General features: G+C 40.1%; 1 protein-coding gene across 3 annotated transcripts in view; it reads left to right on the top strand.

Annotated features, from left to right (window-relative positions):
- CREB1 (cAMP responsive element binding protein 1) overlaps positions 1 to 24227 on the top strand; it is a 39775-nt gene that overhangs the window by 3723 nt on the left and 11825 nt on the right. For 2 of the 3 annotated variants that reach the window (XM_064434105.1, XM_064434104.1), the window contains exons 2-5: positions 15544 to 15665; positions 18991 to 19137; positions 20952 to 21052; positions 23356 to 23498. In XM_064434105.1, coding sequence (XP_064290175.1) covers positions 15552 to 15665; positions 18991 to 19137; positions 20952 to 21052; positions 23356 to 23498 — 505 coding nt within the window. In that variant the 5' untranslated portion in view covers positions 15544 to 15551. The remainder of the gene's footprint in view (positions 1 to 15543; positions 15666 to 18990; positions 19138 to 20951; positions 21053 to 23355; positions 23499 to 24227) is intronic. The other variant, XM_064434106.1, reaches the window with a different exon arrangement.

The following is a 24227-nucleotide window of genomic DNA, read 5'->3' as shown; positions in this document are numbered from 1 at the left end:
ACCTGAGCAGCCTGCCATTAGTGATCTCTGTACATCTCCCAACATGAAGGCATTGATACCTATTTTGTTCTTCAAAGCTTTTAAATCACTTGATTGTACTGCAGTTAAAAAAGGTGAGTGAGAATGAATACAACACCTTCCAGCTTTCCATATTTCTGAAACAGCCTTGTCAGCTGCCCAGGAGGTGAAAATGTGCCAGGCTGTAGTTGGCCTTTCAGGTAAAAAGAGGACTCAAAAACAGCCAAGAAATCTCTGCTGCTGTTTTTGTCTGGCAGTGCTAGATTTATAGTATTATGTGTCAAGTGGAAAGAATAGAAAACTCAGTGTTGGAAGAGGCACTTTAAGGTGAGAAGATAAAGAATTTGGAGGAAGCGTGTTCCACTTTGGATGCTTGTATATGTTTACCTGACATGTACATACACACAAGTTTAAAGCAGCACTGACACTTGTTAGTTACTTGCAGTGTTTTTTGAGTAGAGTGCAGAGAGGTACAGGATATTATCCTAAGCTAATAAGCATTCCTGTTTTTGTTCTAAGAATATTGTAAGAGTTGATATTTTGAAAAAAAAAATACCATTAGGTGGAAAAATAGTTCTGAAGATAGGAGACTCCTGCCAATTGCTGTTCTGGATTTTGTTACTTTTCAGTTGTTCTCTGACAGACTACACTGGCTATTTGAGACACAGTTGCAGAAAGCCTTACAGTGAATTGTCTAGAACCTACCTTGGTTCAGGAAACTGAAATAAAAATCTCTATCCTTGATGCTTTCATGCTTTTTGGAGGGGAGAGTTAAAGTGATTTGTAAAAATCTCTGATCTTCTAAGTGTTCTGTGATAGTCTGTTTAGTCATTGAGGTTATCAGGAAAACTCCTTTTCCCTGCACACGGCAGAACTAAAGCTTGGTTATCTTTTCTTCTTTAGGCAGAAACTTCTTCAGATAGATTTCTAAACTCACAAAAGAGCAGGTAGCCTAAGAAATCTGGGAATTCTTGAAGCTTATCTCCTGGCTGATGAACTGAAACCAGAGTTCCTCATAGCATTTTTTGGTAGTAATACTTCCATGTCTTTTCCATTGCACTTGCACAAATGCTTGGGCTACTGCATGGGGAAATGGTTCAGCTGTTTGAGAGGTGTGGGGCCTGGTTCATTTTCACCTGGATCATTCCCTGCCCTAGTTGCTGCCTGGCTGCACAGGAGCTGTACCAGCATAATCAGGGGAAGGGATGGGGCTGGAATGAGCAGGGAGATAAGGGCAGCTCAATCAGCTTTGCTGCTAAATGAGACAGGGCAGCCTATGTAAAAAATTTTTAATTATTGCTGTGTTTATAACTAAGCTGGATGACACAGATCCTGCTGGGGTTCTTGCCACAGAGCTGGATCATTCAGCCATGTCTTAAGTTCTTACATGTGCTGACCATGAGCAAATGAACGTGAGCAACAGCTGTTCCCAAACTTCAATATCATGTATTAAACTGATTTCTTGTGCTGCTTATTTACTTGTTTCAAACACCTTTTGTGTGTGTGTGTTTTAGCAAGTTCTCTCTTCACTTCCTCTACTTCCTTTTTTTCAATTCACATTTTAAGTTCACCTGTTGCTATTCACTGCAGCTCTTTACTGCAATATTTTAGTCATCTCTTCAGAAACTCTGCAACCTCCTGTGACATTTTGGGTCCAATATTACATGCACTTTTCTTATAGGTGCTGCCTTAAATCTCTCATTCTCTATGCTGTTCCAGTATCAATTGGATTTCACTTCCCCTTGCACCTTTCCTTGGGCTTGAATGTCAAAATCTCATCTGTAAAATCTCTCTCATCACCTTTTATATCCTATTAAATAATGGATGGGAAGCATTTTTTTTTTGCCTTTTTTTTTCTGGCATCTGGCTGTGTGTAGCTGGCCTGGCCTCAGAATGCATTGATGCCTGTCCATTGCTCCAAGTAGCCTACAATATGAGAAGGATTTTTAAATTTACACCTTTCTGGATTGTAGAGAGCTTTCTTTCTCTTGGCAAAAAAAAAAAAAGGCTAGGGCATTACTGTAGGTGTAGAACCCCTGCCCTCTTTGTGAAACTCATCCAGATTTTCCTTTTGTAGTGATAGGAAAATTCTGAGAGATGAAAGGGAAGGGAAGGTGTGAGAAAGGGTACTGTGTACTAATGCCACAGTATAACCAACAAAAGTGATCTGTTGCTGTGGTTTTGTCTGAGCTGATACAGCTGCATGTGGCTCTCAGGAGACAGAGTCTTGCTGTCTCCATCCTGCTCCTGGCTGTGTGGTGCTGGACCATCTCTTTACATTGGCTGTAGTGTTGATTGTATACAAAACCTAATAACCCAGTTCAAATCACTAACCCAGGAGAGAACTTTTTTAGTAGATAATTTTCTCCTGCATGAGCGAGCTGAATTGGTTGGTGATTGAGATTTGTTTGTGCTGGTGGCACAAGCACCAGTGCAAATTTGCAGTGACAGTCGGGGAGGGAAGGAGGGGTACCCAATTTCTCCCTTCAGCAGCCGAGCTGTGTCAGCAGACCCATCTTGGGGAATGGCAGCAATATCCATGACTTGGAGTGAAAGAAGGAACAGTTGGACTCTGTCCAGAGTGATCAGAGCCACACGAGTTTGTATTTGCAGCTAGGAAGGCTAAGAACACAGTAAGTCGAAAAATAAACAACAACTAAAATAACCAAGCAAGGAAAGTTTCCTTTTTTAAAAGCTTCATGATACCTGTGTGATTGAATTAACTGCTCCTTATCAGAGGCAGGTTTCAGTCTTCTCAGGAGGTTAGATCAGTGTTACCCCTTAGGTACTTATCATTATGAGAAGCCCAGTCAGCAGGGGAGAATGATGTATAACATCTCTTTAATGAAGCCTAAGTTGAAATACAAAGCTCCAGAAGGGATCCAGGTCCAGCACTTGGTGCACATCCTGTCAGTGGGCCTGGCAGTGAGCTCACTGTAGAGTCACTGCTGCTACAAACTGCTAACTGCCTTGGCCTGCCTTCCAGATTGTAAAATAATTAATGGTGGCTGAAACTACTGGCCAGGAAGTTGTAGTGTAAAGTTAATGTGGATGTGTAACCAGTGCACATTACCCTGGACTGGGGAGAGGAAGAAGTGTGTTACCTGCTGCAAATAGCTGCTTTGTCAGCAACATGGCTGTTTGAAAAATACATCTCTGCCCAATCCTCAGAAAGCTAATGTTGATTATATAAAAAATACTCATCCTGTTTCCAGCCTCCCACTCCTAAGCAGTCATCACAACATTAATCAAGTTACAGAATAGAGGTGGTTTTTTCAGCATCTTTGTTGGCTTCCCACAATCTTGTGACACCTATACCCATGGTTTGATTTACCTTGCTTTCATTGACAGGGCTGGCTGCAGCAGGGTAGACTTGGCTCCACCTTCCCTGTTCCTGCTTCTCTTCACAGTATGACTGAGCTGGACCAGAGAACTGGTCCAGGCTAGGAATTGTGTTTCCTTGTCTGGAGTGCAAATTGGTTGCCTGGTGCCATTTACGAGACAGCTTGACAGACAGGTGTAAAGGTGTAAATAAGAAAGAATTTAGAGGAAACCAGAGCCTGAGCTGGCAGTGCTGCCCGCAGAAGTGCTAGCAAAACTGTAGTTGCAGAAAGCAAAATGGAGATTTTCTTTTGTGTGCAACACACTGATGTGAAACATGGAATCTCTTTCTTTCTCTTCTCCTTTCTGGTTCATCAGTGGCTCCAGTTGCTTACTCTGGGTCATTGCAGACCTTCAGCATTACCAGCAAATCACACCCCTGGTCTATGGGGACAGTCATGTTGCTCACTTTGGAGATGATGCTTTTGCAGAGTAGATCTGCCTGGCAGGCATGTGAGTGATCTTTCTCCTTTAAAAGGCTCTCCTGCACTGCCCAGGCAAATTTTAAAGATAGATGAAAGATAAACTAGAATCCACATAGTTGATAACATTAGTCAGAGTTATTTTACTACAGAGTTTGATCGCTGTTGCATTTCAGTTGGTTTTTAGGGAGAGGCTGGGTCACAGATTTAATTTTGGTGCATTAAGCAACATAGTCTGATGATGCTTCAAGACTAGTGCTAATTGACCAAGCAACGATGTTTTCAATAAAACTAGTAAAGCCAGAGCAATTTTAGGATTTAAAAGTATTTCCAAGTCTAAGCTGCGGTTTAAGATGTAGACCTTTTGGTTTTAATGTTGCAATTAATTTTGTGAATAGGATGCATTCAGAAATTTGGCAAGGGCAAGGTTTGTAAGGAAGTGCTGTTTTTCCTGTGCACACTCGGGCATACTCTACTCTAGCACTCCAACCTCAGAAAGAATTCAAAGGTTTTCACTTCCTGGAGGACATTAAAGCAAAAAATATATTATACTGCCTGTTAAAAGTTAAACAAAGCTATTTAATAATAACAATAATAAACAAACTGTGTTGCTTTTAAAGATACTGGGTTTTTTGGGTTTTATTTCAGAGACTTGATATGTGGTAATTATCAGCTTTGTATGAATAACTCAGTCTTACTTTCAGGTGACCAACTCTAAAGATATTTACTAATAAAACAGTTAAAGCATTGGTCTGAAACATCTATTTTGTTGTGTTTTCTTTCTGAACTCATTAGAAGTGTTTGAGTTTTTTAAAAAAGACTTTCCAATATTTACCAAGTTATAAAACTTCATGCTTTTATACTATGGGTTGAACTCTAGAAATACCACATATGTTCCAAGCATCAATCAGAATGAGTACTCTTTGTCTAAATAGTTCATCTCTGTCAAGCTTGCAGCATAAATATCTCAAGTGATATTTTTTTATGAATTGATGCTTTAGCCACTGACATTCAGAAGTGGGTTAGAAACATTAGCCATGGAGCTGTCCCTTCTCACCAGCAGACACAAATCCCTCTTGTCAAGTTTAAATGTGCAGCTTATAAATACCTGAAACTCCATGCTTGCCCTAAGTTCCCCAACTGATTTGATAGTTCTCTGCAACAGAAGAATGATGTGAAAGGGAATGTCATATGTGTCACTTTGGGATTCCAGTATCTGACCCTTTTCAGTGTACATACAGTATTTGGCTAAGGTGACCTATGCTATTTAAACCTCAGGCTTATTGTTATTATCATTATTATGTTATTGCAAATGGATGATAAAATTCAGGTCTGTAATTTAACATTTGAGACTGTAAAAAACCCTTTAAATACTGACAGTTGCTCTCCTTCATTATAAAGTGGAAAAGGAAACATTTACTTTATTCATGGGAAAATCCCCTGAATATCTGGGATTTCCCAGAAGACTTGAGTTTCAGAATATAAATTTACATTCATATTACTTTAGAGTGTCATATTTAATCAGTGTAATCTCTTAAGAACCTTCGGTCCAGTCTTACAGTGCTCTATTCTGATAAATTACTTGTGTCTATTAATATTTTCACACTGTAAAATTAACAGAGATTCTGAAAACATTTCTTTGGAATAGAAAGATTTCAGGTAATAATAAACATGTTTATGTGGTCCTCTGACTTTTATCACATTATTCCATGAAATCATATCTGGTATGTAATTTAAATTAATAGAATTAAGGAAACACCTGTATGGATGTGATTCCTTTTTCTGTTACAGGTCTGAGATGACTTCATGTTGTATTTTTGGCCCTTGGGCTTGGAGCAGTCAGGTTAACCATGGGTGTAGGCCTGGTGTAATGCTCTGGTTTTTATTTGTATCTTTCTATAAGTTGTTCCTGATCTGCTCAAAGCACCACGAGAGAGCTGGATCATCTGTAGGGATTCAAAGTAGCTTTAGCTTTGCTCACATAAGCATTTGTCACAGACCCAGTGACTGAGGCTGTGGATTTCCCTAGCACATCTAAGGAGTGCAGCCTGTGCAGGAGGCAGTCATATATTAAATACCTCTGTCCTAACAACATCTTAGGTCTTCCTCATTTTGGGAGAGTGACTCTGCTGAGCAGTCAGTCATCGCTCCTGTGGTTGTTTGCTGAGATCAAGCTCCAGTAGTTCCCTCACCTCAGAGATAACCCTTTATTTAATAAAAATGTTTAGAGGCTCTCCCTACAGAGTTTCAGCCTGCCCCACGCTTGGAATTGCAGCAGTTCTTCCAGCTGATGCCTCAGACCTGGAATGTTTAAAGGTTGCTTGGCAAGTGGACAAAGATCCCTACAACATGTCAAAAGGTTCTCAAAATATGTCATGCAGCATTTAGGTGGTTTTTATTCTGCCAGCATGAATGGTGAGGCAGTAAAAGACCATAAAACATAGAAATGGATATGGAGGAGAACAAATGTAATATTCATCTGAATGACTCTGGCAGGTCAGGTAGAAATCTCAAGTTCTGACAGCTCTACCCAGTGGAAAAAAGGAACACATGCACCTTCCTTTAGATGGATCTTAGCCTTGCTAACTTGGCATCATTTTCTGCTCTGAATACTCCTTTAATTATTGTAGTGACAGTCCTCTTTTCTCCCTGACAGTGGGAAAGGGGATGGTCTCTGACCACTTGCAGAATTAGCTCTCCTGTCTTCACCCTGGGCTGCCTTAGCTCTACTACTGGAACACTTTCACGTGATGTGAAAGGAAGTGGCTCGAAATGTTCTGGTTGACCAGCAAGGTAAATTATTTATTTGGCATATCTAGATATCTGGGTGGTAGGAGAGAACTGTTTCTGAGTTGCTCCCTCCAGGTACGACCTGCCTCCTCACGAGGGCTCGTAGAGCTGCTGCGCTGTGGCGCTGAGCCCAGGCTGGCACCGTGCTGAGAGCAGGGTGTTCCAGCTCGGGCACAGGCCTGCTAGCAGTAACGTGGGAGTTTATTGTACCCACCTCTGTACTTCATTGCCTGGGGTCAGGCTGCATTAACAGGCTCTTAGATGGGTGCTGTTTCCATGCAGCAAGCTTTCACCCTGGGCTGAGCAGAACTCGCTCACTTGTCATCGTACAGATGTAATCTTGTCACCTTTTAACATTGCCATCAGCCTGATGTGCTGTCACAGTTCCACACTGCAGTGAGAAGAGCAAATATGAGAAGTGGCTGTCTTCAGGTAGCTGCCCCCATCTGGGCTGAGGTCAGCTGCAAATCCCATGGAATCATAGATCCCTCACTTCTCTACCCACAGCTGTTTCAGTCAAAGGTAAAATGAGAATTTGATTAGGGCCAGAAATTAAAGCTTGTCACAAGTGGCTGTGCTGATTATTGACTTGCTGGCCTGTACCAATTGCAGAGCCTGTTCCTGGAGTTGTGGTCTGTTCAGCAGGAGCATTAGCTCCCCAACAGCATGATAAAAAATCATTTGGTGCCTATATTTTATATTGCACTAAAGATGCCTGCCTGCAGATGATAGTGTTCAGATACAATGTGATGGGTTCCATTAAGTAACCAGCAGCTACATGTGATGAGGTGAGCCGCGGTACTTTCAGCAGTCCCAGAAAGAAAACAGGCATACATTTTGGCAATTTAATATGGTTTCATTTTTGAGAAAAGAAAGCTTTTACAGTTTGTAAGAATTGCAAGGAATCTGCATAGATTGAAAATTAGGTAAGTTTTATGCCCTAAAAATAATGTCAGAGAACAGATGGTAAGCTGTAGTAAAGTGCAGTCAGTTAGTAAGTAACTGAAATGCATAAATATGATATTGGCAATGAATGTGTTAAGAATGACAAAATGGACAGAATTCATAGAAGTCTCTGTGAATAGATTGGATATGTTGGCCAGAACATTCTTGAAAATATCTTGCTTCTTTAAAATTCAGTTTGCAGATCTCTTCTGGTGGGTTTTCGTTGTTTTTACTGCAATAATGGTGTTTAGAAATAGTTACCACAATTCTGTTCTGCATTTTGAGGACCACAGACTTAAAACATGTGAATTAGTCTTTTAATACCCTAAGTGCCTTCAATAGGAGCACAGAGCATTTATAAATAGAACGTACTTATGTATTATGTTTTCAATAATAATAATAATAGTTACCTAATGACTTTGTAACCTTCCTGGGATTTGTTTTGACATTTTGTTTTGTCTAAGTGAAGTCTGGCAGTATTTTGGGGGGAATAGGACAGTGGAGAGTCATTTGTTTGCTTTTCACTGTTAATGCCTTAGGAAGTGCTTGCTCTGGTGTCTCCCCTTGGCTGCTTCTACTGGGCTCTGCTCATGTATTCACATAAGACCTATCCCAGCTATTAGGTAGGGTTAGTAAAAAGGGGTGGCTGATTTATTTCTTTATTTATTATTTATGTTGAAAAAAGGCAGTATAGGTTAAACCTGAATTAAATTGTGTGTACCAAATATTTGCTGGACGCTTCTGTATTTATTAGTGTAATTTGGGATACAAGAAACTAATTGCAGTTAATAGCTGTCAGAGCCTTTTTTCCTTTTAAAAAGCTTGAAGGCAGAAACACTAAATACTAGTACAATGCCAGGAGTATAAAGTCAAATCAGGAGGATACAGCAGTGAAGAGTGTCCAAGCAACTTTCACTCATACACCTTACTTGTACCTACTGATTCACCATCTGCCTGGTAAATGTCAGCTTGCTTGAGCTATGCCAACAGAGAACAAAATGTAGAGGAGACTGCTGGTTTGGGTGTTCACCACTGTAGCTCTGAGATTACAGTTTTGGTCTTCTGCCCTTGTTTTAAAATCTGCCACAGCATTTTCTGTAGTAAAATAGAGGTTGAGTATGCAACACAAATAGTTTCCAGTACTTCCATCACTCATATATTTAAATCTGGTGTGGGAATTTTTCACTGACTTTAGAGGCATAACAGAAGTTTTGTTGAAAAAGTCATGAGCCAGAAAACTTGGTTAATTTTAATTAAGGGTCCTGTTTGCATTTCTTCTGTGTCCTGTATGAAGATACTGCCTTGTTCACATCTCTTGCAGTGGCTGTTACGGGCTGTATTCAGTCAGCAGAGAGTTTTTAGACACTGCTCTGAGTGTCACATTGATGGAAACAGAGGGTGGGACTGCAGATATTACATTCTGCTGATAGAATGATTCTGCTTTGTGCAAGATATTTTTACAGTGAGATTAAATTTTTCTTGTGTGTTCAAGATTAAATACTTTCAGTGACAAGGACAATTTTTCCAGCTTCTAATTCTTCAGTTTGCCTGGCAGATTGCAGATTATTTGCAGAACACAATCTGAAGACTCTTCTTCATTTTTGGCATTTTTAGTGGTGTTGCTTGTTGCAGCCATTCTTTTATTTGCACTTCCACTTGCTTTTCCCGGCCTCTGGGCTTCCCTGACCCAGAAGCTGGTGTGATCATCAAATGGCTTTGTGGAGAACCCATTCTGTGGTGTAGTAAAAGGTGAATTTCAGATGAAGCAGCAAACATAGGTTGTGTTCACAGTGTGACACACAGACTGGTCACCCAAGGAAGAGGACACAGGGAGCAAAGACCCAGGAGCAGTGGCAGTGCCAGCTTGGGATGACAGAGAAGCTGTGGGATAAATTGCAATTCTTGTGCCAAGCCACTATAGTCATTAGTGACAAAGAGACATAATTATGGACCCATCTTGTCCTGTTAAGCATTTATTACTGGTTATTTGAAGTCCCATGTGTTAGCTGTAAATAAAATTATTTTTCTCTGAACATTTTCAGTCTGGCAGCTGCTGAATGGAGTTCAAAAAGTGGCTGTTGAGCTGTGGCTAAAAAGGCTGCCACTCTGCAAGGTGGCAGTGCAAATGTTTACAGATTGCAGGTCAGTGTTCTCAGGGCTTATGCTGGAACCATGAAAACAGTTGTGTACCAGAGTGGTGTTTGATGATCTTTGCAGTGCTTTCACGGTGGATCTGTGGCTTTATAAAGCCATATGCATTACATACGGAATGAGTCAAATCCCTGAACTTTGGGTGCTGGGGCTGTGCTTGCTTCCTGAACAATTGTACTGGCACACCTGCTGTGAATACAGGGCTTGAGAAACAGGCACTGCCTCAATTTCCCTTCCCTCAGCTTCACTGCCATGAGCAGCTGGGTGACTGCATATTGCCCTGGATCAGGAGTCTCATGTGGCAGTAGAGTGACCTCTGAAGGTGTTGGGTGAGCAGTTGGGTGGGGTACAAGTCAGGCTCAGAATGGGCATGAGTCTGTTGGGTCTCTGCTCTGCACTGCTTCTGGAGACTTGTTTTTCTTCAAAATCTTTGTGTATACTTCAGTAAAATAAATGTAGAAGTCAGAGGAGTACTCCTCATAGCGTGTCCCTTGGTGAAGCTGTGTTTGCTGGGGAGCAGGTGTGGCAGTGCCTCAGGCATAAAGTGAACTGTGTTTCCTGGAGGTGCAGTAATGTCAGCTGGGCAGTAACTGTCTGTGTGAGCTTGAACTTCTGACAGTGAATTGCCACCACAGTGCTAATAAAGAGAGAAAAAAGAAAGGTGCCCTGTTTTACTGTGCCAGCTGTCCACCTGAAAAACAGAAAGGGTGTTAAGGACTTTTGCTTATGAAACTGGATGGGAAGTTCTATCTGCTCTAACAGCCACAGTGTGCTTTGATCCTTGGATTTGATGGTGGGGAAAGCATCTCCACCTTTCTCTTCTCCACTCTGCCTTGGGAGATGAAAAGCAGCCTGTCTGCAGAGCAGGAAAGCTCCACAGCTTGTGTGAGCAAGGGGAAGCCAAGGAGCAGAGCCTGATCTTTAGATGTGCTAAAATTCATGGGGGTAAATCAGACAGGAGATAGAAAAAGATGTAGGGAAGCAAAATAGAGCAGACAGACCAGTCATACCAAGGGGAGGATACTAAAGAGTGAAGAAGATGAGATGAGAGCTGTTGGAAGACAATTCTGTTTTATCCTAACTCTAGGCAGGTGGGAGGGGAGGTAACTAACAGCTCGTGCTCTGGATGCACTGCATTGCTGGTCATTTTAATTAACAGGATGACAGGAGTCAGCATTACCTGTAGCACCTTGTTCAGCGTCCTGTCTTCGAGATAGTGAAGATCAGGAGGTACCTCAAAAGACTACTGGAACCTGCAAAAGTTACATGGGATATAATCTTCCCACTCATAAAAGCATTTATTTGAATTTTTAAACATTAGAAATCAGTTTAAATCCCAACTCCTTAGGTTATTATCTTCCTTTTGGTTCAGCACTGTTTTTGGCATGAGAAAACTGTACTAATTCAACATATGTTTGGATATTCCTTTTACCCAAGTGCCTGTCTAACCCATGTTTAAGTCCTAATAAATTTCTTATCAGTAGCATCATTGCTCCATTTATGCAGTACATGAGGTATCAATTTTCATAATTTTTAATGGATTTTTTCATTTTTATACTTTAAAATTTGACATCTTTAAGTAAGCTTTGCTGATTTCATAATCAGACAGTGCATGTTTAGAGTTTACTTACCCTGTTAATAGTTTAAATATATTTTCTAAATTATTTTTAAGTATTTTTCTCCATTCTGGAATAAATAATAAAAATCTGTCTAGTCTCTTCATAAAACAGGTTTTCATTGCCCTAAATACTTGCTTTCTCTGAATACCCAAATTCCACAGAACCCATTTTTAATGCAGGTTCCCAGTCTCTGCACTGTAATCCAGGTGATGTGTAGGGTCCAGCTACACAAATACAGTAGTTCAAGATGACCCTGTTTCTTATTTTTGTTGCAGTCTAACTCTGTAGCTTTTCTTGTCATAAATGCACATCAAGAAGAAATCTGAAGTGGATCTCTCTGCAGCAGCCCTTAGCTAGGTGCCCGTTCCAGCTTTATGCAGCTAAGGAGACAGGTTAATCTGGATTTTTCTGCAGTATATGTAGTTCAGTTGCACTCTAGAGCTGTTTATTTTTGGTGGAATCTGTCTTCTTTGGTCATGGTGTAAATTCAGCTGGGACAGTTGTTATCCTCTGCTGAACTCCTTCTCCCAGTCTTGATTTAGGTAAAATAAATGCCCATCTTCAGCTGAACGTTTCACTGTTTGGCTCTATGCTTCCAGAGTTTGAGATCATTAGTAAGTTATTAGGAAAAAGCATTAGTAAATGTAATACTGCTGCTGCTTTTGAACTAATGAAGAAAGCTGTGCCCTACAAAACCATCTCTAACCAGGTAGTCTCCTGAGCTTTCTGGTGTTCAGAGTTCATACCCAGGATGTTTTAGGCAAGCAGTCTCTGTTTTTCCAGCTCTGGTTGTTAATAGCTATTATTTTCAGTTAGTTTCATTTAGAATACTTGGTTCAATACTGCAGTTACTAATCTTTTCTCCAAGTATGTGCATATGTGGGTGTCTTCTCCTGACAAGCTGGGAAGTAGCCTGGAAGCAAGGAAAAATGAGAAGTGTGCTCCCTTGGCTCCCATATGCTGTCCATGCCCTGGAGACTTGATCCCCACTAGGACACTTCTCAGATCCCTGTCTTCATTTGAGAATCCTGGTGTGGTGCCTGCCAGGGAAATCAGTGCCACGGAGCAGGGTGGGCCACTGTCAACAGGGCAGGAGGAATGAAAGGAGGTGGCACCCACAAGACCAGAAAGATGCTGGGATACATGTCAGCAAAGCTTGTCTAAACTAGGGGTTTGAAAGTTTAGGAAGGAGATGTACAGATTGGCATTCATTTATGTATGTTGGGAGGTTAATGTTTCAAACCAAGCATATTTTCACTGTAAATTGCAAGAATAGGAATTGACAGCATTAATTTCAGTTGTCATGACCTTACCCATACATGCAGCTTAGTAAGTGATTATTTTCTGTGTGCATGGTCCTGTACATCTTGGCAATCTTGGTCAAACCCAAATGTTAAACAATGTAGTGGCCACTGTCTCTGGAATATGATGCCTTGATGCTCAAAAATCTGATTCCTCTTTTTTCCCACAAATTGCTGTGAAAGGTAGTAGAGAATCTGCTAGAATTTAAATCCTGTGATGTATAAGTACAAGCTAAATTGAACCAGGGTCCTTAGAACCTCTAAATAACATGAGACTGAGAGCTTGTCAGAAAATTGCAGGTCATTGGAAACTCACTTAAACTTAAACTGCATGTGGCAATATGTAAATCTTGCAGCCAGCTTCCTGCACTGCTTGGTTCTTACATTACGAAATGAGGAAGTTCCTTTTAGGTGTTTGCAATTCATATTAAGAATTTGATTTCTGAAATGTTGGTGTTACAGAAGAGGGAGTATCTCAAACAGTTAATCCTTGTGCTGATTACATATGCAAAAGATGATGCAGGCATGGAAGCCAAGCTTGTAAAGACAGAGAACCTTTGCTGAATAGTGTATGAGAGGATTGGAAATTCTTCTTAGGAAAACATTGCATTTATCAGCAGGAATTTGGCAACACATTTACCTCAGTGAACATTGCTAAATACCTGATACTTGCACATTTCATCCATTTCTAATCCCAGCTCACTCCATGCTGGAGTCATGATTTCTATCAGCAAACAAAAGCATTATTAGTTTTGCAGTATACTTGGATTTATAGCTGGAAAGTTGTGTTCAAAACTTCTTTGGAGAGACTTGGCTGGGAGATGTTGCTGATGTGAAAAATCTGCTTCTGAAATGCTTCCAGTGAGGTAGTCTTTGACTGGAGTAACCATGACACATGCATAGAATTGGGAAAAGTTGTTGATTTGCTTACCTTGGAGAAATATTAAAATGGTAAAAATCAAAGGGAAAACCTATGGTAGTCTGGTTTGTAGTTTTCAAAATACAGAATACTCAAAAGAAAGATGGACATATAGCATGGAGAAATAAGTGTTAAAATGTGACTTATGTGTTAAAGTTGGGCTAGAAAACCATGTAAACTGTTGTAATTAAGTCTTTAAAAGTTGTTGGGTAAAATATGTTGCAAATACTAATAGTGCATGGGTTTTCTTGTATGCTTTTTGAAATATGAAACGCAATATGGGAAAGCTTTGGTTTGTAGCACAGAAGTCTTGACTAGAGAGAGAGAGGTATAACAAAATTCCACTGCTTAGAGCAGTTTAATTTGGTTTTGAAAAAATTCAGTGTTTTCTTTTGTTGTTAATTTTCAAGGAAAATCAGTTTTAATTATTTTCTTTACTGATGTTAGAACTAAATATTTGATACTTTACATTTCAGTGCTGACACACACACAAGCTCATTTGAATGGTCACTTTCAATAGTAAATATACAGGTTTTTACTTATATACACTGGCTTGATTTCTTTCGATGTAGAATGCAGTTACTACTGTGAAAAGCTGTTTTATCTCTTGATTATCAGTTGCTTACTGTAAGACATTTCATATTCAGGGTTGAAGTGTGACTCTGCTATTTTAGGCAGTATAAGAGGTATTCTCTTTCCTGTAACACTGAGGTATAGTTTGCATTGAAATGGAAGTTTCCCTGATTTTGTGTTTAAAATGAAATGTCTGGAGTATGGACATGGTACCACCCCGTCTTGATGCTTCTAAGTCTTTTCCTCAGGGATCCAGGGAAGGAGAGGGGTATTTTTGCTTCCTTCCACCTTTCTTCTGCTCTGAGCATCCTCTGCCTCCAGGCCTCTTCCCAAAGCAGAAATGCTCTAATGGTTGTTTTGGACCAGCTCTGAAGAGAGGTGTGCTGCCCTGGGGTAACCAGAGGCCAGAATAACTCAGGCAGCACAGGGTGGTACACAGAGTAAGTGTTGTGGCCATGGAGGTGATACCCATTCTTAATATTTGGAGTTCTGTATAATACAGTAGCATTGATATATAATTTTTTTGTATTTTGAAGATCTTTCTTATATCAAGTATTTTCAGATCAGTACTTAAAGAAGAACTGAAAAGTGATTTTCTCAGATTGGTGCAGAATTTAACAGGCATTGCACTCTGCCTACGTGCATGGGTTTGGAAGTTATGCAACCTCTTTTTATAGAGTTATATGTTCTGGTGATCTAGGTTTGCTCAGTTAGTGTTTAGAAATATCAGTGTATTAGGAGCTGTATAGGATAAAAAACTTAGGTCATGACAAACTAATGTGCACCTCTAAATATAAAAACATTTGTGGTAAGGTTCAAGTAGAAATGGCTTCCATCATTTTGTATACTGGCTTTAAAATCACTGGGTGGAAGAGGCTGAGTTGCTGTGATGTAGAGCCATGCACAGCATGGTGATGGAAAGAACTTGCATGGAGATGTTGCATATTTAGTTCAGGCAAAGACAACTGAGAACTGAGCACCCAGGAACAATTGCTGTTGGATATCTGCAGACTGCAGCTGGGGGGAGAGGGAGGGCTGTAACAGGGCATGTGGTCACCTTGGCACTGAAGGAGTGTCCTTCCTGACGTACTGACAGGTCTTTAATACAAATTGCAGAGGTACTAGGTCAGCAGAGTGCAATTGCTCAGTTTTTTTAGGATGAGCAAAATGCATTTTTTCCTGTTCTCATTGTTGGAGGAGACTGGACTTGTTTTTCAGAAACATTACACGCAGAAGAATCAACCTGAGGCAAACACCTGGCATGAAAAGAATTTGCCTGAATACTAATAATTTGGCAATATTTAATAAGCTAATTAAAACAGTATGTAGTAATGGGAATTCAGCTGCAGTGATTACTGCCAGATTCACCAAGAGTAATGGACTTGCATACCAACCCAGACTTACGACAAATGTTGTGATTGTAGGTAACTAAATGACCATGGAATCTGGAGCAGAGACCCAGCAGAGTGGAGATGCAGCCGGTACAGAGGCAGAAACCCAACAGATGACAGTACAGGCACAACCACAGATTGCAACGTTAGCCCAGGTATAAAAATCATATGGTGTAATAGTTTTACTTGTGGTTAATATTTTTAAGAGGGATAATGTCTGCTCATGGGGCTGAGAGAAGATTCTGTTGCTACCATTTTGAAACACATGTGATGTATAGTTCTTTTAATATTTGTCTTCACATTTTTAAAGCAGTAGAGTGGTAGGCTGCATTAGCTCTGGAGAGCTGTACGTGTGTAAATTGTGTAATGTTAACACAGTAATGAATAAAAATATTTTTAGCATTCTTTACCACAACCATACCACTGAAAGGTATTCATTTCAACACGTGTAATCTACTGTCTTTTTTATATTGACTGGGTTGTCTTGCTGTTGTGTTTTCTGTTAAAAACTTGTCTATAGCAGTCAGTTTAATTCTGAAGAAAGCAAACTGAATATGTAGATAAATAAGGCAGCAAATAAAATATTTCATCAGATGGGATTAATATTATGAGCATTACAGTCAAGTGGAATAATCTGGCACTTGGCAGCTTGTGTTATCCTGTTGTCTCCAGAGTTTCACAGAATTATTGGCAAGTTAGAGAGACACAAGTAGATAATTTGTTGTCCCCAAATTATTTTGGAGAGACACACAATCACAGCTCTATCTCTGATTTTGGGATTGGGTTTCATTTTTGAATACACTGATGGTTGGCAGAAGCAACCCCATTGTATGAATGACTACAGAATCTGTTTAGCTCTCTGTAACCATTTAATTTGAAAATTCATTGTAGTCTGCAAAAACCAAACAGGTGTTTTTGATCTCATAGTTTATGGAATTGAGTGTCTTTTAAGTGGCACAAGTGTTACATCACTTCGTTTCTATAAATGATTAGTGTCTTTTTAAAGTCTTTGCACCTTTTGGTAGTCCAGAGACTTCCAAGCAAGTCCTGCCCTCTATAGTCTGTCCATTTCCATGCAAGTGATAGTGTAGGGATTGGAGCTGTTTAAATGCACAGGGTGATCTTGTTGGGTGAAGCTCTAGTGTGAATTTACAAGCCACCAGCTGCCCTGCACCAGCTTGCCTCTTTGGGCAGTTTTCTCACTGTCTAACTTAGGCACAGGATGTAGGTGGTGTGAATAACACTTCAGTGTGAACTGAGTGGAAGTAGTTTATTTCTCCTGCAAAACCAGTTAACTGCTGCTCACTTCATGTGCTTTAAGGTTTAGTCCAGAGAATCAAGAGTGTTTTCCATTTATGTGCTAACATACTAACCTCCAGGGAGCTGAACTTAAAAGTATGTAGTGGATAGAATGCACTTCACTCGGACATAATTACCCCAGCACTTGAATGAGACTTTTTTCCAAGTAAGAAAACACTATACAAGCATGGTTAAAATCCACGTGAACCACCATGTTGTCATTCACTATATTATCTGCACCTTGGTTTTTCCCCAGCCTGTGCAGGGTTTGTGGAGGTGATAAAACAGTCTAAACATAATTCCTTGTGTTGTTCACACCAGTGTTATGTTACTATGATATTTTTAATAAGTGAAGTGGCAGTGTTTGGCATTAGGGAGTGCCCTCAGAGGCCTAGCCAAATCTAAATAACCAATTATATCCATTTAATTCTTTCATTATCTCTTGTAAGGTCACCCCTCTTGCAAGCTTAGTTTAATTGCTGCGTTTTCAGTGAGTTCAGGGTAGCTTTCAGAGTCAGAAGGAAACTCGTCCCAGTTCCACAAGGTATGAGTCAGAGACATGTGCGGAAGTTACACTCTGCTGTGGGCTTAATCCAACCACAGTGGCCTCCAGTTGATCAGCTTTGCTGTCATTGCCAAGGACTGTTTAGTCAGACGTGCATTATTAAGAAAGGTCACTTGGCAAAGGAATATAATTTGTCAGAGGAAAGGGCTCTCATGTTAATCTCAGCCCGGTTTCTCTCAGATGCAACTTAAGTAGCACCATGTAATGCTGCATCTGCTTTCCTGAAAAAGGAAGGTGAAAGCAAATGCAAATTGGTGGATTAGGGAGAGACAGCTGTGGAGGAGAGAGGACTGCATGTAATTCCCTTTAATTTTGTTGTTAAACAAGATTTCATTGTAAGTGGTGGATGTTTATGAAAATTCAGAGATGAGCAATGGCAGCTTTTTGAGAATCATGTGTTCACGGGGACAGCAGAAGATTTCTTTCTGAATCCAGTACTTAGCAGCCCTTTGAGATGAGGTAGGACAGCAGTGCAGCCCTTTCTTGCACTGCAGCTATGTGGATCGAATTTTTTTTTAATGCTCTTGAACCTTGGAGCATTGTTAGGTTTTCCAGACTTGGGTGACAAGAAGAAAGCTGGCAAGTGAGCCACCAGGTCTGCCAGAGCAGCCGATGCTTGCCTGCAGTCCTTCCCTGGGGGCCATGGCGTGGCAGGGACGCTCACTGGGGACAGCGTGTGCTGCACTCTGCTGCCCTTCAGGAGCCCCCAGCCCCTGACCCAGGCATCCTGTCAGCATCAGCTGCTGGTTCTGGATGTGCACAGGGCATGGAGCAGCCTTGGCACTTCACTGCCCAGAGCAGTTCTTGTGGCCTGCCGGGGTGAGACTGCCCCGTGTGCATGAACAGCTCTGTGTGGCTCCTGCTGTCCCCAAAGCCATAATGTGCCCTGCTGAGGCCATCAGTGTTGGCATAGCTGCCGTGCCTGCAGGTCTGTGCTGGAGAAACAGTTGTGTTTCAAACATGGGCAATTTTTCCTCATAGAAGTAACTCTTGAAAGTAGAGTTTGTGTTGAGCTGTTACACAATAATCACAGTGACTGCCTGCAAAATACTTACTTCCACTGCAAACTCATGGGGTTTTTCTGTCTGAACACATGGTCAGTTTTCTTCATTTACATGCACTTTGCCAGCTACTCATATGGCTTAATCTGTAGCAGGTGAAAGGTATGATTCCCTAAAAACGTTAAGTTCTTACATCTGGCAAATTCTTTGCATTTTCCTGAGTGAGAACAAAAATAGCTCCACTCCCATATGTTTCTGCCTCTGATTCAGCAGTGTCTGTAGGAGTACACCCGAGTCTGAGCAGTATCCAAGTGAAGTAAGTGAAAGGTAACGGTGTCTTTGTATCAGGTTACCTCAAAATAGTGGCAGTTGTGTTTTTCTTCTTCTCAGTGATTTTACTGATTATGTTTGAGCTTGCAGAAATTCTGCATTAGATTATTTTGTGAAGTAGGTCAGGTGCTGGGCTCAGGCAGTTCAGGGGGTTTTACATTACACTGAAACATTTGGGTCATCTTACTGGGGTCTAGAAGAGACATAGTTCTTTCACCAAAACAAACACTGAACTAAGGAGATTTTGCAATAACCTAATTTATGCTCACTGTCTCTTCTTTGCAGGTATCTATGCCAGCAGCTCATGCAACATCTTCTGCACCCACGGTGACCTTAGTTCAGCTGCCCAATGGGCAGACGGTTCAAGTGCATGGAGTAATTCAGGCTGCCCAGCCATCAGTTATTCAGTCTCCACAGGTCCAGACAGTTCAGGTACTGAATGAAGAAATTCCTAATATGTGAATTGGGCCTTTGAAATAGGCCTGTCATTGCACTGGTTTTAATGTATTTGTGTCCTGGGTTGTGTTTTTGCAAATCTGTACAGTATTTGCTACTCTGACTTTTTTTCTGTTCTGGCTTAACCATTTTTCATTTTCAAACACTGCTGAGTTTCATTTCCCTCTAGAATTTGTTTGGTGAGTTTAACAGCTTTATGGTTTTTCTTACAGTATTACTCTATTTTTTCTCTATACTGTATTCACATACATTTTTATTGAGTAAGAATTCATACTATTCTGAAGCGAACAGAAGGATGAATTTTTTTTAATATTGTAATTTTTAATAATTAATGAGACCAGTATTCTAGAATGAGATTCTTTGCTCAGTAAGAAGTGTTTGCATTGGTTTACAAAAAAGGTCTCTTGTATGTTACTGGTCTTCAAATAAATCTATCAGTCCTTACATAGAAATGGTTTTGAAATGTGTGGGTTAAGTGTTGTGTGCTTTGTGAAGCCTTAGCATTGTCTCCTCTCTGAAGCAAGACAGGTAATGCAATATGGTGAGGTAACCTGAAGATAGGTGACAAGCAGTCTGAAATCTTTAAAACTTCTGACTTGCTTTTTATCCACTTGAAGTTCAGTGTTACTGAATGTAGATTTTTTTTTTTGGTGTACAGCAGCTACACCACAGGACGAGGACTGTACCTTATTCATTTGCTGTTAGAACAATTAACTCAAAAATGTTTAATTTCAAAAAGTAGTTATTGTGACTTTTTGGTAGAGATATTCAACTGGGTATTATTTTTTAAAATAAGGTATGCATAATTAAAAACTAGACCATTTTGATAATAATCTGTATTTTTTCCTTCTCAGCTTCAGTGCTGAGTTTGTGGCAGGCTCTACCATCCTCAGCCATTGCAGTCAAAAGTTTAGAATTTTAATCTGAGGTGAGCAGTTTTGAGATAAGTGCACAAGTTGCTACCCTGGAGGTAGAAGATAAGAGACTGACAATGAAGCCATGCTTGGAATTCACCTGGTTCAATGCAGATCCATGGAGTTTTGATATTCAGAGGCCAGTAGTTCACAGTCAGCCTTGGACATATTCAATGGTCCTGTATCTGACAATTGTGAGATGTGGGTGCCAGCAAAGAGCACTTTTTTGAGCCTTTAAGAATCTTTTCTATAGTGTATAAATTGTCAGGATGTGAGCCCTGTTTCTCACATAAGCAGCATTAGCTTTTATATATTTTGTCATGCACATTTCAAATTTTAAATTATTAAAATTATTTTAATATGATATTTATTTTAGCTTTCCTGCATAAACATTCTGCTTTTTTAGCACAGCCATTCAGAATGGCAGCACTACATTATTTTTTAATATCTTCATGTATGACATTTTCCTGGCAATTTCCCCCATGAAAAGCAGTCTCTCTTTAACATATCTACCTCATTATTTATAAATTGATGTTTTTTCACAATTCTTTGTTTCCAAACATTTCTACTACCTTAATTTCATTTACTCTCTCCCTGAATCTTACTAAAAAAAAATCTTTGTTTCCTTGCAATGGATGAGAACAAAACATCATGGAAGGCAAAAACCGTATGGTATTAATGTTTAGGTTTTCTTATTGGAGTATTTAAATTCTAAAGAACATTCTGATAGGTGGATCTATTACTAAGCAGTGACTTTCTGTTCATTGTCTAGATAGAACACTTGCATTGTGGTGTTTTTCACAGGATGTCAACATTTCCTTAAAATGAAGGCATTGGAAGTGTCTTGTTAAATTTGATTGCTGTTCTTATTTACAGATCTCCACTATAGCAGAAAGTGAAGATTCACAGGAATCAGTAGACAGTGTCACAGACTCACAGAAACGAAGAGAAATTCTTTCCAGACGACCGTCCTACAGGTAGGGAGGGTAAAGCAGAAGCATTTCTTGATGGATGGGTGTGTTCACGTGGAGGTACAAACAGTGGGATTGTATTTTTATTATTTTTAGATTTACCATTTTACTGAAATCTCTATTCTATTGTGTCTTGCAATTGGAATATGGAATATGTCCATGGAATAGGATATTAAGAGATAAGCAGGAGGAGGAAGAAGCCTCAGTAGTTGCACTCACTTAAGACAGAAGTGAGCTGAGAATATGCTAATTGCCACATTTCAGAAAACTGAGGTATCATTGTGATAGATGCCTTAGAAATAGCTTTAATGAATACTTAAAATACAAAATACACTGAAGTTTTGCAAAAAGGGACTTCTGTGTAATCTGTAGTCTGCAAAAAATCAGATCTATTGGTTTTCATTATTGCTGAAATGCTAGCAGGAATCAAACTTAATTCCTTTCTCCCATGAGGCTTAAGGAAGCTGTGATGTTCCATAGCTCAGAGAAAATTTCTGCTTGAGCAAAATAATTTGTGTTTAAAGTTAAGTCAGTATATGAGTTGAATACAGTGAAAGGTATCTAGTGTCTCTTTCTCATGGCAAATACCTCCTGCAAAACCAGCTGAGGTTCTCCTTCATGTGGTGTGTCATGTTACTTTATTAATTAAGCCTTTGCACAGCTTTTTGTGTCTGTACTAAATTCCACTTCCATTCTTAAAATACACCAAATAGCATTAAGGAACAGCTCTGGGGTTCAGTAGGTTTTAAATGACCTGTGAGTTCCTGCTGCTTTAGAAAATTCAGATGCTCCTTTTTCCTTTATGAGCAATAGCCTTGGAAATAGAAGCTGGGCTGTAGACCTGAGCATATCTCAACCATGGTACTTTTTTAGTACTTGGACAATTATTGTCTGCCTTTTCCATCAGCCTTCAAGGCTCTTCTGCCAAAAATAGTGAAAATCATTGCTGGAGATCCCTAGCCATAATAGATCTGGAAAAATATTTTTATTTGTGAGGAGCAGTGTTAGCTTCAAGGCTGCCACGGATTCCCTTCAGTCTGCTTCTGCAGCAAGACACTTGATTTTACTATATATGGAAGAGTGGCTGTATATGGTGAGAAAACAGAGCTAAGTAAACAAGCAGCAAAACTGAGAAGAGGGTGCTTGTGCATGCTGACTTCTCATTGAGATTGACTGTTTTGCACTGGTGCCACAACACAGCCTCTGTCTACAAATCAGATTGTGGTGACACAGCAACATTTGTTAGCTGTAAAACTTGTATATGCAGCTCAGACTCCAGGCTGGTGTTGGTTAGCTCAGAAAGGCTGAGCCAGACCACTGCTGCCTTCAGTGACTTCCCAGCTGGCATTGCTCAACCTGCTGTAACTGGCCCCAGAAACAAGATAGGTACAGATATCTTCACAGAATTGAAAGCTATACCTCTTACACAAAATCTCCTCTGTGATTCTGCTACTAAAGTACATCATGTATTCCATCAGTTCATAGCTCCTGTATTTGTAAAGCTGCCACCTTATCCTTTACTGCACTTTGCTGTGACATAATAGATTATGCCAGCAGTGAAAAGGACTTGACAGTCCTCTGAGGAGGGGGAGTGTTTAATCTCAGTGATGCAAATGGCAGTGACTCCTGTGGTCACTCATCAGTCATGTTCAGTGGGACCTGTAGCAGTGATGTTTTAGAAGTTTTGACTTTGGATAATTAGCTCATGAAAATAATGAAACAATCTGTTGTTTCCTTTACCCATGAACTTTCTCAGGCAGAGCACCTGTGAACATAACTGTGAGACTGTTCTCAAACACTGGGTATTGTCTCCCAGGCAGGTGTTAAATTATGAGCTGCTGGCTCTCTGCAAGCATTCCTGCTAACTCCCTTGGTACTCAGCTCTCAGGCTGAGGTGTTTATAGTCTTTGAAATGGAGCAGTTCCCCCAATGTAAGTGAGGAGACAGGTTCTGACTTTTTTTCCCCCAAATACTTGTATGGCTAAAAGCAGGAAACAAATAAAGATGGATGAGAGGAACATGCTCTGAAGAAAAAGGGAAGGTTGTAATATCCTGTATGTAACCCATCTGTATCATGGGTTTTGACAAACACAGTTGTTCTGTGCTGGCTCCCTTGCCCATCAGTGCTTGGCATTTTGAACAATCCTCTCCAATAAGAGTTTGAAGATAGTGTGTGGTTTTCATTCTCCACTCATATTTTCCTTGCTGGCTTCCTGCACTTCACATTTTTCCCCAGCATTGTGTATCAGATAGACTATTTTTCTCCCCCAGTTTTTATTAAAATTTCTACAACACACTGTCTTTGCCAGAAAAATTTTGAATGACTTGTCCTCAGACGCCCCAGGAGTGCCAAGGATCGAAGAAGAAAAGTCTGAAGAGGAAACAGCAGCACCTGCCATCGCCACTGTTACGGTGCCAACTCCCATTTACCAAACCAGCAGTGGGCAGTACAGTATGTAGTCTGAATTTCTCAGTGGTGCTAGTAAGTGGGGATGAGAAGATGAAGAACTTATTATTTCTCTAACTGTTGTGTGGACTAGGACAAAGCAGGAGGTGAAAAAAAGATGACTTTATTTTGACTGTTAACCAGGCCTTTTGAACACATTTCTATTGCAAGTGTTTGAAAGGCTCGATTAACATTCTGGGACTGCTTGCCACTTGGTGCAGCTCATGCATCCTGAGGCAAAACAGGAACTAACCATAATGCTATTATAAACTTCTTCACTTCAGGAACTAGATGGGGGAATTCAGAAGTTGTTTTGTTTTTTTTTTCTTGGCAGATCATTAATACTTGTTCACAATTCTGTAACCTCATAGTTAGAAAAAAAATTTCAGTCTGCAATTGCATTTTTAGAAAGTCCTGAAAAAATAAGGTAGTTGACAACCGTAATATATGTCATAAGTACATGTTTCTGTGTTTTTTGTGTTAGATTTTATAGATACAGTGTTTTGACTTGAAGAATGATTGAGGATATGGCCTTAAAGATAAGACACATGCAGTCTCACACTAACCATACAGTAGGAAACATACAACACATGCAGAAGGGAGAAAGAACTACTTGTTTACATCTGTCTCTTAAAATGTCTTTAAAATTTTGTATCTCTGTTTACTCCTTAACCCCTTTGCTTTGTATCCTGCTCAATTTTATTGAAATGGATGTGTTTAGTTCTGATTCCTGTT

Source organism: Passer domesticus, chromosome 10 (genome assembly GCF_036417665.1).
Source record: "Passer domesticus isolate bPasDom1 chromosome 10, bPasDom1.hap1, whole genome shotgun sequence".
In the NCBI taxonomy this organism is placed as follows: domain Eukaryota; kingdom Metazoa; phylum Chordata; class Aves; order Passeriformes; family Passeridae; genus Passer; species Passer domesticus.
The sequence above is the reverse complement of the archived record's forward strand: the minus strand, read 5'-3'. Positions and strand labels throughout refer to the sequence as shown.